The 11,820-nt window shown below is 48.1% G+C and overlaps 1 protein-coding gene and 2 long non-coding RNA genes across 3 annotated transcripts in view; 2 read left to right on the forward strand and 1 right to left on the reverse strand.

Annotated features, from left to right (window-relative positions):
• LOC116077552 overlaps positions 1–9,752 on the forward strand; it is a 17,756-nt gene extending 8,004 nt beyond the window's left edge. The window contains exon 3 of the long non-coding RNA XR_004113270.1: positions 9,445–9,752. This is a non-coding gene — a long non-coding RNA (uncharacterized LOC116077552). The remainder of the gene's footprint in view (positions 1–9,444) is intronic.
• LOC116077550 (testis-expressed protein 19.2) lies at positions 8,841–11,191 on the reverse strand. Its single transcript, XM_031352169.1, has 3 exons — positions 10,872–11,191; positions 10,496–10,561; positions 8,841–10,365 (listed from the first exon to the last, which is right to left on the reverse strand). Exon 3 carries the CDS (start codon positions 10,270–10,272, stop codon positions 9,283–9,285), a length of 990 nt encoding a protein of 329 aa, XP_031208029.1. The 5' UTR covers positions 10,273–10,365; positions 10,496–10,561; positions 10,872–11,191; the 3' UTR covers positions 8,841–9,282.
• Positions 10,043–11,820, forward strand: LOC116077551. The gene is made up of 2 exons (XR_004113269.1): positions 10,043–10,384; positions 11,665–11,820. It is a non-coding gene; the product is annotated as an uncharacterized LOC116077551 (long non-coding RNA).

The following is an 11,820-nucleotide window of genomic DNA, read 5'->3' on the forward strand; positions in this document are numbered from 1 at the left end:
ACGCGTTGGAGCAGCCCACCCTGCTCTCCGGTGCTACCCACGCGTTGGAGCAGCCCACCCTGCTCTCCGGTGCTACCCACGCATTGGAGCAGCCCACCCTGCTCTCTGAAGCAGACCTTTCTTTTTCACTTCATAAATAAGCTGTGAAAGAAGCCATGTGCAGTGGCATCTGCCAGCACTTGTGAGGCAGGTGCAGGTGAGTTGGCGGCCAGCCTGGTCTACATACACAGGTCCAGACTAGACAGGGCTACATAGGATGGGGATCGGCCCCACTCACCCGTGCAGGTAAAAGGGTGAGCAAGAGAGAAGAGACACTGGACAGTGCCTGATAATGACACGGATGGAGGTGGAGTCATAGTGGAAGCTGTGGCATCCCCACCCAACCCCCAAATCTTTCCAGTGTTTGAAAATTGGATCAGAGTAGGCATTTTATGCCCTCCCATGTGCCTGAAGTTCAACATTCATGCTTCTTTTTGAGTCTCTGGCAGGAAAGGGGAGGCCCATGGGAGATCAATATGGAGAAATGGGCCCAAATTGGTTCAGTGTTGTCTCGCACCGAAGCTTGGTTCTTGTCAGTTCAGGCTCTGTACTAGCTGGTTTTGTGAGTCAGTTTGACACAAGGTCGAGTTATCACAGAGAATAGAGCCTCCCTTGAGGGAATGTCTCTCTCCATGAGATCCAGCTGTAAGGCATTTTCTCAATTAGTGATCAAGGGTGAAACAGTAAGGCAGCTGGCAGAAGCTCCAAAGGGGCCGATATCCCAAAGGAAAGCTCTTACTTGATTGACTGATTCAGACAGGCTTACTGTGTAGCCTTGGATTATCTTAAACTTGCTATGAAACCCAGGCTGGCCTTGGACTCAAGCTTCTACTGCCTCTGCTTTCTGAGCTGAGATTGCATGGCCGGCTCTTAAGATTTTATTTATTATGAGAAAGGTCAAGCATCAATGCAGACGGAGATGATAAAGCAATAACCAGGGTCACCCATAGCCGTGTTTCAAGAATTATCAGCAGGGAGCCTCTTCCATTTCCTCCCTTCCAGCTCTTGGACTTAATCAGCAAGTGTGTTGCCTCTTCTCCCTACAAATTCCTGGCCCTCACCCCATTTCCTGACACGTGGAGAGCACAGGCTTCTGCTAGATTAGCAGCTCAGATGGAAGGTGCCATACACCCTCTGAGCCCAAGAGAGGGGACACATTAATCACATGCACAACTGAGAGAAGTACTCTCCTTTTAGTCCAGATGTCCAGACAAATACATTCTGGAACCTGGGCAGCCACTGGGAGCAGACTCTATAGCCTTGCTAAGTTATATGGGGGATCTCCTGCTTGCTACACAGCCTCTGTAGGAGACCTGCCAGGCCCAGGGACACTTCCCACATTATTATTTGTCTTTTAAAAGCTTGGGTGTTGCCCAGTTGGTGTTTTAAGTGTTGCCAGAAAGACTCTGGGGTCAACTATTTCAGCATAACACAGGCATAGCGTCTATATCCTTGAGTTCCCTACCCTACAACACTGCCAGCATCCCAAGTCAATCTTGAGGACCCCACCACAGGGCACATCCAGTTTTCAGGACCAGACCAGGCTGCAAGCCTTTGGATTTCTGGCCCCTGGGCCTGACTCAGCACATTGTGTTAACCCCGGCCCAGGGGTAGGGCTAGGGTCAGTTAACACTGATCATCCTGAAACAACTTGTTAGAGAAGTCAGATCCAAGTTAGTTGAAGCTAAACTTGATGGCCTCACCAGCCAGCTGCCACACCAGCAGGGTATGTGTGTGTGTGTGTTGGGGGGAGGTGTGTGTGTGTGTGTGTGTGTGTGTGTGTGTGTGTGTGTGTGTGTGTGTGGAGGTCACTGCTGGCAGAGAGGGGAGAATCTCCTTTGTCACAGAGGGAAAGCAGAAGGAGAAGTCAAGCACTTCGGGGAGGAAGGCTGAAGGGACAGTCTGCTGATGGCACAGAGGTTGGAGCTTTTACGTCCATCCTGGCCAGATGGCTCAACTCTACCCTGATTTCCTGAGCTGTCCTGTGTCATCCTCACAAAGCCCCTGCCTCAGCCTCACTGTGGGACAGCCAAGAAGGGATGAACAGGCCTTGGAAATCTTGGATGCCTGTCATGGCTCAGTCCAGCCGGATTGCAGATGAGGGTCTGTGTACCACATGGGAAAGTTAGGGTTCTTTCTTGTTACACAGAAATTCAAGTCAACGTAAAAACCCTTAGAAGTCACAGATGAACACAAAATAGGAACACTCTGTGTCACTTCTTGACAACAGCAGCCCTGGTAACTCTTCGTTTGGTCCCCTCACCCTGGGCTCTCCCCTTTGGCTCTGTTATTAATGCTCAACATGGGCATGCCTAGAGCATCAAACACACCAGGTACCTGCTCCTTATTGCCTGGGAGGATGCACATGTTAGCAGGGGCATAGGTGTTCATATACTCAAACATACTCACAACTGCCACATACCCACATGCACTTACACATGCCTATTCCCTATACACACGCTCACAGTGGCCTCCAAGTCTGAGTATGTGTTACTGCAGAAACTGGGTTTCTCTTTTGTGAGTTCTTAGTGTTGATAATAATAATAATAATAATAATAATAATAATAATAATAAAATTGAAAGCCCGACTCAGGGGGCTGGAGAGATGGCTCAACAGTCAAAAGCATTTGCTGCTCTGTTGGAGGACCTGTGTTTGATTCGCAGCACCCATGTGGTGGCTCACAAACATCTGTAATCCCTATTCCAAGATTCTGGTCTCCTAGGTCATCAGGCATGTACTTGGTGAGGCAAAACACTCATATACAGAAAAAAAAAAAATCTGTTTGATTGTTTGTTTGAGTCAGGGTTTTTCTGTGTAGTCCTGGCTGTCCTGGAACTTGCTCTGTAGAGCAGGCTGGCCTCAAACTCTACCTCCCAAATGCCAGGATTAAAGGCAAGTGCCACCATCACCATCACTAGGTCCATAAAAACAAATCTTAAAACAAACATAAAACAAAAACAAACAAACAAACAAAACCAGACTCAAAAGAAAGCTGGTAGACTGTTTTATTAGTTTGAGAGAAAATCAAGAGATTAAGTAGACAGCAATGTGGGCAAACTGGGCAAACCGCCAGAAGGAACAGCAGGCTGGAGAAGGAAGGAGCCTCTGAAGGACTCAGGTTGGAGAGGCAACAAGAAACTTCAAAGTGGCAGGGAATGTGTTAGGCATTTGATTGAAAAGAGACAGAGATAAGGAAAAAGGCTCAGTGCCAGACTGCTGGTCCCAGTTCAGAGGGACCATTTCAGGCTTTAGTGTTTCAGGACAAAGGATTATACTAGACACAGTTAGAAATAAGAAACAGCTAAAAATAGTGTTAGCAGAACACACCTTTAACTCCAGCACTCAGGAGGCAGAGGCAGGCAGATTTCAGTGAGTTTAAGTCTAGCCTGATCTACAGATTAAACTTTAAGATAGCCAGGGCTACACAGAGAAACCCTGTCTTGAAAGGACAAACACAAAAACAAAGAAAGGAATGAAGGAAGAAATAAAGAAACAAACAAGCAGTGGTGAATTTAAGTGAAATGGCCCCCTAAACTCATGTGTTTGAATGCTTGGCACATAGAGTGGCACTATTAGGAGGTATGGCCTTGCTGGAAGTGTGACACTGTAGAGGTGGGCTTTGAGGTCTCAGTTCCAGTCAGTTCTCTCCCTGATGCCTGTGGATCAAGACATAGAACTTTCAGTTCCTTCTCCAGTGCCATGTTGACCTGCAAGCTACCATGTTTCTTGCCATGATCATAATGGACTAAACATCTGAACTGGAAGCCAGCACCAATGAAATGTTTTCCCTTTTTATAAAGAGTTTCCATGGCCATGGTGTCTTTTCAAAGCAATAGAAACCCTAAGACAGACAGAACGGAAGGAAGAAAGGAAGGAAGGAAGGAACGAGTGAGCATTCCTGAGACAAGGAGTAGGCTAGTGCACTGAGGAAGGAGCCCATAAACCCCGGGTCACATAGAACACACTCCTTTATATAACACATACGTAGCACCTGCCATTTTCACATTTGTACGCTCCAGGCTTTCTTTGGGCATGCTCTGTTTATTGATGAAAACTGGCCTGAACATGCTCTGTTGTATGAAGCCCTTGGGGAAATTTCCAGTCTTTCCCTGGAAACTGGCTTCTTTCATATGTTAGTCATGATGTTCTAGTCTCTAGTCCCAACTCCCTTGCCAAAGGTGGAGTGGGTTAGAGGGGCAGGAAGTCTCATGGTAGGATGACTTGGATAAGGTCCTTCTTCTAGGTCCAGCCCACCTATCAGAATCAGCCAGAAAAGTACCAAGGACACATCAAGTCAAACCATCTCAGATCCAAAATCAAGGGCAGAGGACTGGAGGTCATAGGGATTTTTAAGGGGTGGACAATTGACTCTCATTTCTTCCTAAGAGACAGACTAGGGACTGAGCCTGGAAGACCTAGGGATTATAAGCAGACACACCAGAGCTTGATCAGCCTGAAGTGACCACCAGGCTGTGCCATTGGCAAGCAGAAAGTTTTAAGGAGGTCGGCCATGAAAAAGGCCTACCATGGGGGTGGGAGGGATTGGGCTTCTGGACACTGTCAAGGATCCCAGTATTCCAGGTACCTGCTCCAAGCCCATGGTGGTAGCCAAGTGCTCCCAGGAGCAACAAGTTTCCATAATCTTTTCTCTACCAGATGTGTGGGTTGGACTCAGCCCTGACTTTGGGGGGGGGCAGGGAGGCTGTGTTTTCCAACTGTGCATGTTTAAACTAGACACTCAGCACAGCAGGATTCAGGAATGGTATTTTGGCCCAAGTTTGTTATGTCCATATGCTTCCTAGGCACAGGGCTTTGTGCCTGGGCCAGGGTGTCCATGGTCCTGTCTTCCCTGGAAAGGGAAAGATAGCTGGAGAAGACCCCTAGAAATCTGATCACTCACCAGAAGCAGTGATTGGAGAAGGATACTTTGATAGCTTTGGGGACCTTTTGTGTGCCCCTAGAGATCTCTCATGGGTTCCCCAAGTGGGTTCCACACTGACTGGGGCTATGGAGGGGACACACCTAAAATCTTGAGCTCTTAGAACTGCCACGATGCATTTCACTCACCATCTCTCCAAGGGGGAAGGACCCACAGCCTGTAGACAGGTAGGGACCCATGCAGTCCACAGTCCCAACCACCCAGCTCATATCATTGTTTTTGCTTAAAGCTCAAAATAAGGAAGTTAAATAGAAATATTTAAAGCTACTTTCAACCCAAACATATGTTATTCATCGTGTGCACTATTGTCTGTCACTGGAATGATGGATGAGGGCACCCTCCCAAAAGGGCAGACTGCCAGTAGCTTGAGGGCAAGGCCACTGGCCTGAGTCTTATTTGTCCAGCATAGTTAATTCTTGAGTGTTGTTTAGATTTTTTATCTTTTTAAGGCAATGACTGCCATTTTGGTGATGCAGAAGCCAAAAACAGTCCCAGCATCTAGCTGGGCACCTAGAAGTACCTCTGCTATAGGGCCTGGGTGGGATATGGTGGGTGGCTTCACTCATTGTCTCTGCCAGAGTCAAGGGCCAGCAGTACCTATTACTATAGGCTTGTGGCCAGTTGACACACGGGGGCCTGGATATGGCTGTTGGTTACCAAGACAGGGCTTACCTCATCTCTGGCATTGTGGTCTGTTGTGTGGAGAAGGCAAAAAAGGGTGGGAGGGAAAAATCCTGTATTCTTCCAGTGGTTCAAAGGTCAAAAGCCCTGGGATGTGGGAGAATGTTTCAGGAGTCCCAAAGGCATCAGACTTCCAAGAATCTCTATAACAGTGGTTCTCAACATGTCGGTAGAGACCCCTTTGGGGGTGAGAGGGGTTGAACAACCCTTTCACAGGGATCATATCAGATACCCTGTATATCAGATATTTACATCATGATTCATAAAATTAGAAAAATTAGTTGAAGTAGCAAAAAAATAATTTTATGGTTGGGGGGGAGGGTCGCCCAACATGTATTAAAGTGTCACAGCATTAGGAAAGTTGAGAACCACTACTGCTCTAGAGAATAGCAAGTAACAGTGTGTGTGTTGGGGAATGCATATATGATACACAGCTTTGGATGGCTGTCAGACCCTGTACAGATCAGGGGTCAGGTAAGGTGGGCCTCCTGACGCCTTCCCCTATAGACGGAATCTCCTGTGAACTGAATGGAAGTATCTCCTGTCAATAAAAAAGCTTGTGGCCAATAAGCTGAGGAAAGAAATAGGAGGTGGGAGTTCCGGCAGGGATAGAGAGAGGAATTCTGGGAAAGAGTCAGGCACAAGAGATTTGCTGAATGCTGAAAGAGACAGTTGCATAAAACTCAGGAGAGGTAACCAACAATATGGAAGACATAAAATAGAATAAACAAGTAAATAAGCTACAAGCTAGTCAGGGAACAAAACAAAGCTTATGGCCTAAGCATTTATTCATATAAAAACTAAAGGGGGAAAAAGACTGAGGGATTAAGTTATGAGCTAATTGGGCAAGAAACCAAAGCTTATGGCCTAAGCATTTATATATAACTCCAGTGCCATCCCCAGATATTCCATTCCATTCTGTGGGGCTGCTCAGAGATGTTCAAAGACCACTTTGTTGTAATTAGATTCTGGTTCTTCCTCCCAGTCTCATGCTCCCAGAAATAAGACTCAGACTCAAACTACATTTATAAACACCTTGGCCATATAGCTAGGCTCTTCTCTGACTAAAATCATAACTTAGGATAACCTGTTTATTTTAACTTACACTCTGCCATGTGGTTGGTTATCTGTGCTCAGGTACCCTGTAGATATCTCCTCACATCTTCCCCAAGCAGATCTCCTGCCTGGCTCTATCTCAGAATTCTTTCTGCCTTCCGGATGTCCCACCTTCTATTTTCTGCCTAAGCCATAGGTAATCAGATTTATTGACAGGTGCAACATCCATACACACATAAGCTCTTCTTTCTACACCATTTCTTGCCAAATATGGTGTCACACACCTGAAAGATGGCTCAGCAGTTTAGAGTGTGTACTGCTCTTGTAGAGGACCCAGGACCAGGGCCCAGCACCCACATCAGGCAGCTCACAACTTCCTGTAACTCCAGTTGTCATGCTTGCAAGCATCCCTCACATGCTTGAGGCTCTGAGCTCCATCTTCCATAAAACAAGCGCATGGCTCTCTAGTTGTCAGCAACTGCTTCTTGTATTCATTATTTTTTTTTTTATTAATGTGCTAAAACACCATGAGCATAGAAATTTCCAGAAGGATTTATTTGGGCATATGGTTCCAGAAGGTAAGAGTCCTTCATGGCAGAAAGGCACAGCAGCAAGCAGTATGTCGGTTAGAAAAAAACTCAGAGCTCCTATCTTGACTTGCAAGCAGGAGGCAGAGAACTCAAAGTGGTACAAGTCTTTTCCTAAAAGCCTGCCTCCAGTGACACGCTTTCCCCAACAATACCATGCCTCCTAAGCAGCCCATAACTGGTGCCAGCAATTGGGGGCCAAGTATTCAAATGCTGAAAACTATGGAGGACATCCCATTCAAACTATCACATTGCAGTTTCAGAGCACCAAAAGTTTGGTTCTCACAACCAGCTGTTAACTCCAGTTCCATAAGACAGGTAGCCACACACCGGGGATGGACACACGCACACATGCACACATAAATAAAACAACAGAAATAAGTGACTGTGTCAAAGTACATGATTAATTAAGCCATGACCACTCAAGGTTGCTTATCAGCACTCGTGAATGGCAAGAGATGAATAAAGAACATAGATGAGCCTTTGTGTAACAGCTTCCAGGACCCTTGGAGGGGCAGAAGCCAACAACAGGTCATAAAGCTCAGTGGATGGGCAAAGCAGAGCTACTGCAGGGCTCCATACCAGGCACCCCATCCTACATGACACAGACCATTTATGTAGAACTCCCAGATTAGATTCATGTACTAAACTCCAGGACAATCAACAGATGATTGCTTCTCTCCTGAAACATGGTGGTCTGTGTATATGACCCAAGCACATGAGAAGCTGAGGCAGAAAGACAGCTAAATGTTAAAGACTTACTTGGGCTTCGCAATGAGACCTCATCCTAAAAAACAAAGCATGGGCTGGAGAGATGGCTCAGCGGTTAAGAGCACTACTGCTCTTCTGAAGGTCCCAAGTTCAAATCCCAGCACCCACAGGGTGGCTCACAACCATCTGTAATGAGGCTGGATGCCCTCTTCTGGGGTGTCTGAAAACACCTACAGTGTACTTGCTCATTATATATATATAGTAAATACATTAAAAAAATTATTTTAAAAAAGAAGGTAAAAAACAAAAAAACCAACATACAAAAGATTTTTAAAAAACAAAAAACAAAGCACAAGCTATATATGCTTCAGAAATCCCAGCCCAGCATGGTAGTGGTTGATTCTTATTAGGAAAAACAAACAAAAACGAAACAAAAACCAAGCAAACAAAAACCCACTTTTTTTGTCTTGTCTATTTGAGAGTGGCCATCACTGGCCCTTACTGGTTTCAAACTCAGTATGTAGATGAAGATGACCAAGCTTCTAACACTACTTCTGGGACTACAAGCCTGTGCTATCTCCTGTCAATCTATGAGATAAGACACTACAAATCCATATATGGAAAAACTACCTCTATTTTAGCCCTGTACATTCCAGTTGTGAAGATGTGACTGATACACTTGAGACAAACTTACCATATGATCCTGCACACAGGCCAGATGGCAATATCCCCTTGCCAGCTCTGTGGGATCTTAAGCCAGTGAGCTACCCACCCAGGAGAGGAGGCAGATAACCCGTTGGGACCCAATGAAGAGACTGCGAAACACTTCCATGAAAACGATAACTTTATTAAAACAGAAACATGCACAGGGCAGGAACTGAACAAGAAGCACAGCAGTCAATTCTGAATCCAGGACTCATAGCCCCTCAGAAAAAGCCAAGTGCAGAACATAGGGGCCAACCAACCTGACTTGGTGCCATACTTCTAGTATCCCCACCTACAACTAGGGCAGAACTGAGGAAGGACCAGTGACTCATCCCCCATAATACTTGATACACAACAGTCTTTACCCTGCACATGAAGCTGGGCCTAACCTTCCAAACACTGTCAACTAAGAACAACAAAATCAGGCTTCCCTGAGGCACCAACCCCAGGCTGATCCAGATCTTCCCCTTAAGATGATGGACATCCTCCAGGACCTGTGGCTGAGAGGCAACCTCTGGCTCTTCAGTTTCTGGGGTCCTGGAGGTGGTACAAGCATCTGTCCCTTAGTTGTGAGGCTCAGGGGAGGGGGACCGGAAGCAGGGCAACTCCCTCAGAGATACAACTTCTAAAACAAGGAGCCTCTCCCCTGGCTCCCTGCTCCAGGCCTCTGGGGTGTTATTGTGCCAGGGCAAATAAGAGTGCACCTTGAACCCTCCCTTTCGCAGGCTGCAGTCAGCAGGCACCAGCTCCACCCCCAGCTCTGAGGACTCCAGGATGCTTAGCTTCCAGCGGTGCAGGTCCTGCTGTTCAGGTGCATTCTGCAGCTGGGCCACTCTGACCTCCCCAGGGTCCAGCAACACCTGCCAGCGCTGGACACGGGTTCTCACAGCCCAGCAGGGAGTCATTGACAGCATATAGCAAATGGCATCGAAGCCGCCCAAAAGGAAAACGAACTTGAGGTCTACCAACCAAGCTTCTGCTTCCAACGGGTCCATGGGCCAGGTGGGGCTCAATTCCAACAACACAGGTTGCCCAGGAGATGGGCTTACATTGAAAATATCCCACCAGGACAGAGGAGGGATGAGCCAGTGGGAGCAGGGAGAAAGGCCATCAAATCTCCAGGGAAGGGCCTGGGTCCACTCAGCATCCTCAGGGCCCAGATCCAGGGGTACAGCTTCCTGAGGCAAGAGCTCAGTGGGCACCTGCTGGGGTCCCAGCCCTATCCCCTCTGCCCCTACAAGGCCTTGTGCCAGAGCCCCAGAACCTGCAGAGACAGAGATGCCATGCGGCAGATGACCTTGGCCCTCTCCCCAGCTAAGCCCGGGCCATTCTTCGGGTTCAGATCCTGCCTCTGAGAGTTCCATGGGCTCAGCATCCCACGCTTCCTCTTCCCAGTCTCCCATCTCCAGCATGTTCTTAACGACCAGGAAAGCTGCCTTGAAGCAAGCAAAGCAGATCTTCATCTGTTCTCCATGGACAAGCTGGTACAGCCAGGCTCCATAGAGGCAGGACATGCCCTTGGCCCCATGGCGAGCACTGACTGGGGGACACATGGCCAAGAAGTTTGTCGGCAGCTAAGTGGACAGACACACAGAGGAAGACTTGCTCGATGGTCTCAGGAGGTCAGGTCAACAGGACAATAGATGCTAGAAATAGGTGGAGAAGGTGAGAATGAGAGAAACGGGAGAAATCAGGGTACAGTGGGAGGTCTAAGGGCTTTGGGGCTCCAGGACACGGGGCAGCGATATGAGAACTGGGTGCGAATTCAATGAATACCTTTCTGGAGAAGTAAACAGGCTTGAGCTTCCAGAAGGTTCTTCAGTTTCACACTTGCTCCAATGTCTGGGGAGGGAAAAAGGCAAAGGAAATGAGGTTTGGCTCCCCCTGCTGGGCACGCTGTTGGGTCCACTTTAGAAAAGGGTGATGGGGTTCTGGACCCCGAGGCTCACTGCTCATTCTGTACAGGCCGGGGTGCTTTTGCCGCCACACCCATAACTTCTCCTCAAGGCTCAAGGCCTCACACTTGGGCCTGGCTACCAACCAAAGGAGGCCGGGAAGCCATAGCCGGGAGGACCTCCTCTCTGCCCACTGCGCCCAGGCCCACCACATCCAACCAGTCCTAGCCACCGGCTCGGCCCCTTCCCATCCTTACCTCCCAGACTGAGCTCCCAGGTACCCAACTAAGGGCCTACGAACCAAGGCTCTGCTCGGTGAGCATTGAACAGGGAGCGCAGAACACCGTGGCCTTATAAAGGGCCCATGATGCTCCAGCTCATTTACATATCTCCCATGAGGCCCCAAAAAGACGCTGGAAGCGAAGGCACTGAGTCATCGTGTCCCCAGGTCGCAGATGCGACCTGGTTCCCCCTACAGCACGCATGCACAGCTCCCGGGCCCACACCAGTGTGCTTCCTGTGTGCTCCAGAGGTGCGCGATGGCCCCATCTCTGTTCCTTCGAGGGACTCGAAAACCCAGGCCCGTATCTGGGCCCGCGGCACATCTTGTTTGGAAATTCCTTCTTCCCCGTCTCTTCAGTAAAAGTTCTTTAAAACCTGGGAAACTTCTCAGTCAGTCCTCAACTTCGTGATAAGCACAGTCCCCCATCTCTGGATCTTTTTGTTCTTAAACAGCTTCTTTAAAGAAATTCTTTGTAGAGTTTATCCTTAGAGGAGTCTGGGATTCAGAGGAAAAACCAATCTTAAGATACAAGGTTTCCTCCCTCCCGAGCTCAGCCTTGGGCTCAACCTTGACCACACAGAGATTTATTTGTTAAAATCTGCCGCAGTCCACTCTGGACATCCCACGGGGTTGGACACCAGTGTAATGACGTTCCTCTGTCACCATGGAGCCAGTTTCACTCTTTCTACAGACCCTCTGGGCTGCCCTCAGGGTCCTGCTCTCCCCAGGCCCTGGACTTAACTTCTGCAACCATTTTCCCTGTCCAGAATGTCACGTCTGGCCTCAAGCATCAAAAAACTACCACGGTGTCCTTCCTGAGGAACATATGGCTTGATTTCCTGTGTGCTCTGGGACAGCAGGAAGCAAGCTTCACTCCAGAGTTCAGTAATACTCCATTAAAAGCATATTCCTTTATCCACTCA

This window comes from Mastomys coucha, unplaced genomic scaffold (genome assembly GCF_008632895.1).
Source record: "Mastomys coucha isolate ucsf_1 unplaced genomic scaffold, UCSF_Mcou_1 pScaffold5, whole genome shotgun sequence".
Taxonomy (NCBI): domain Eukaryota; kingdom Metazoa; phylum Chordata; class Mammalia; order Rodentia; family Muridae; genus Mastomys; species Mastomys coucha.

Coding starts and splice junctions, on each gene's coding strand:
- LOC116077550 (XM_031352169.1), bottom strand. CDS start 10,272: ATGTGTCCCCCAGTCAGTGCTCGCCATGGGGCCAAGGGCATGTCCTGC.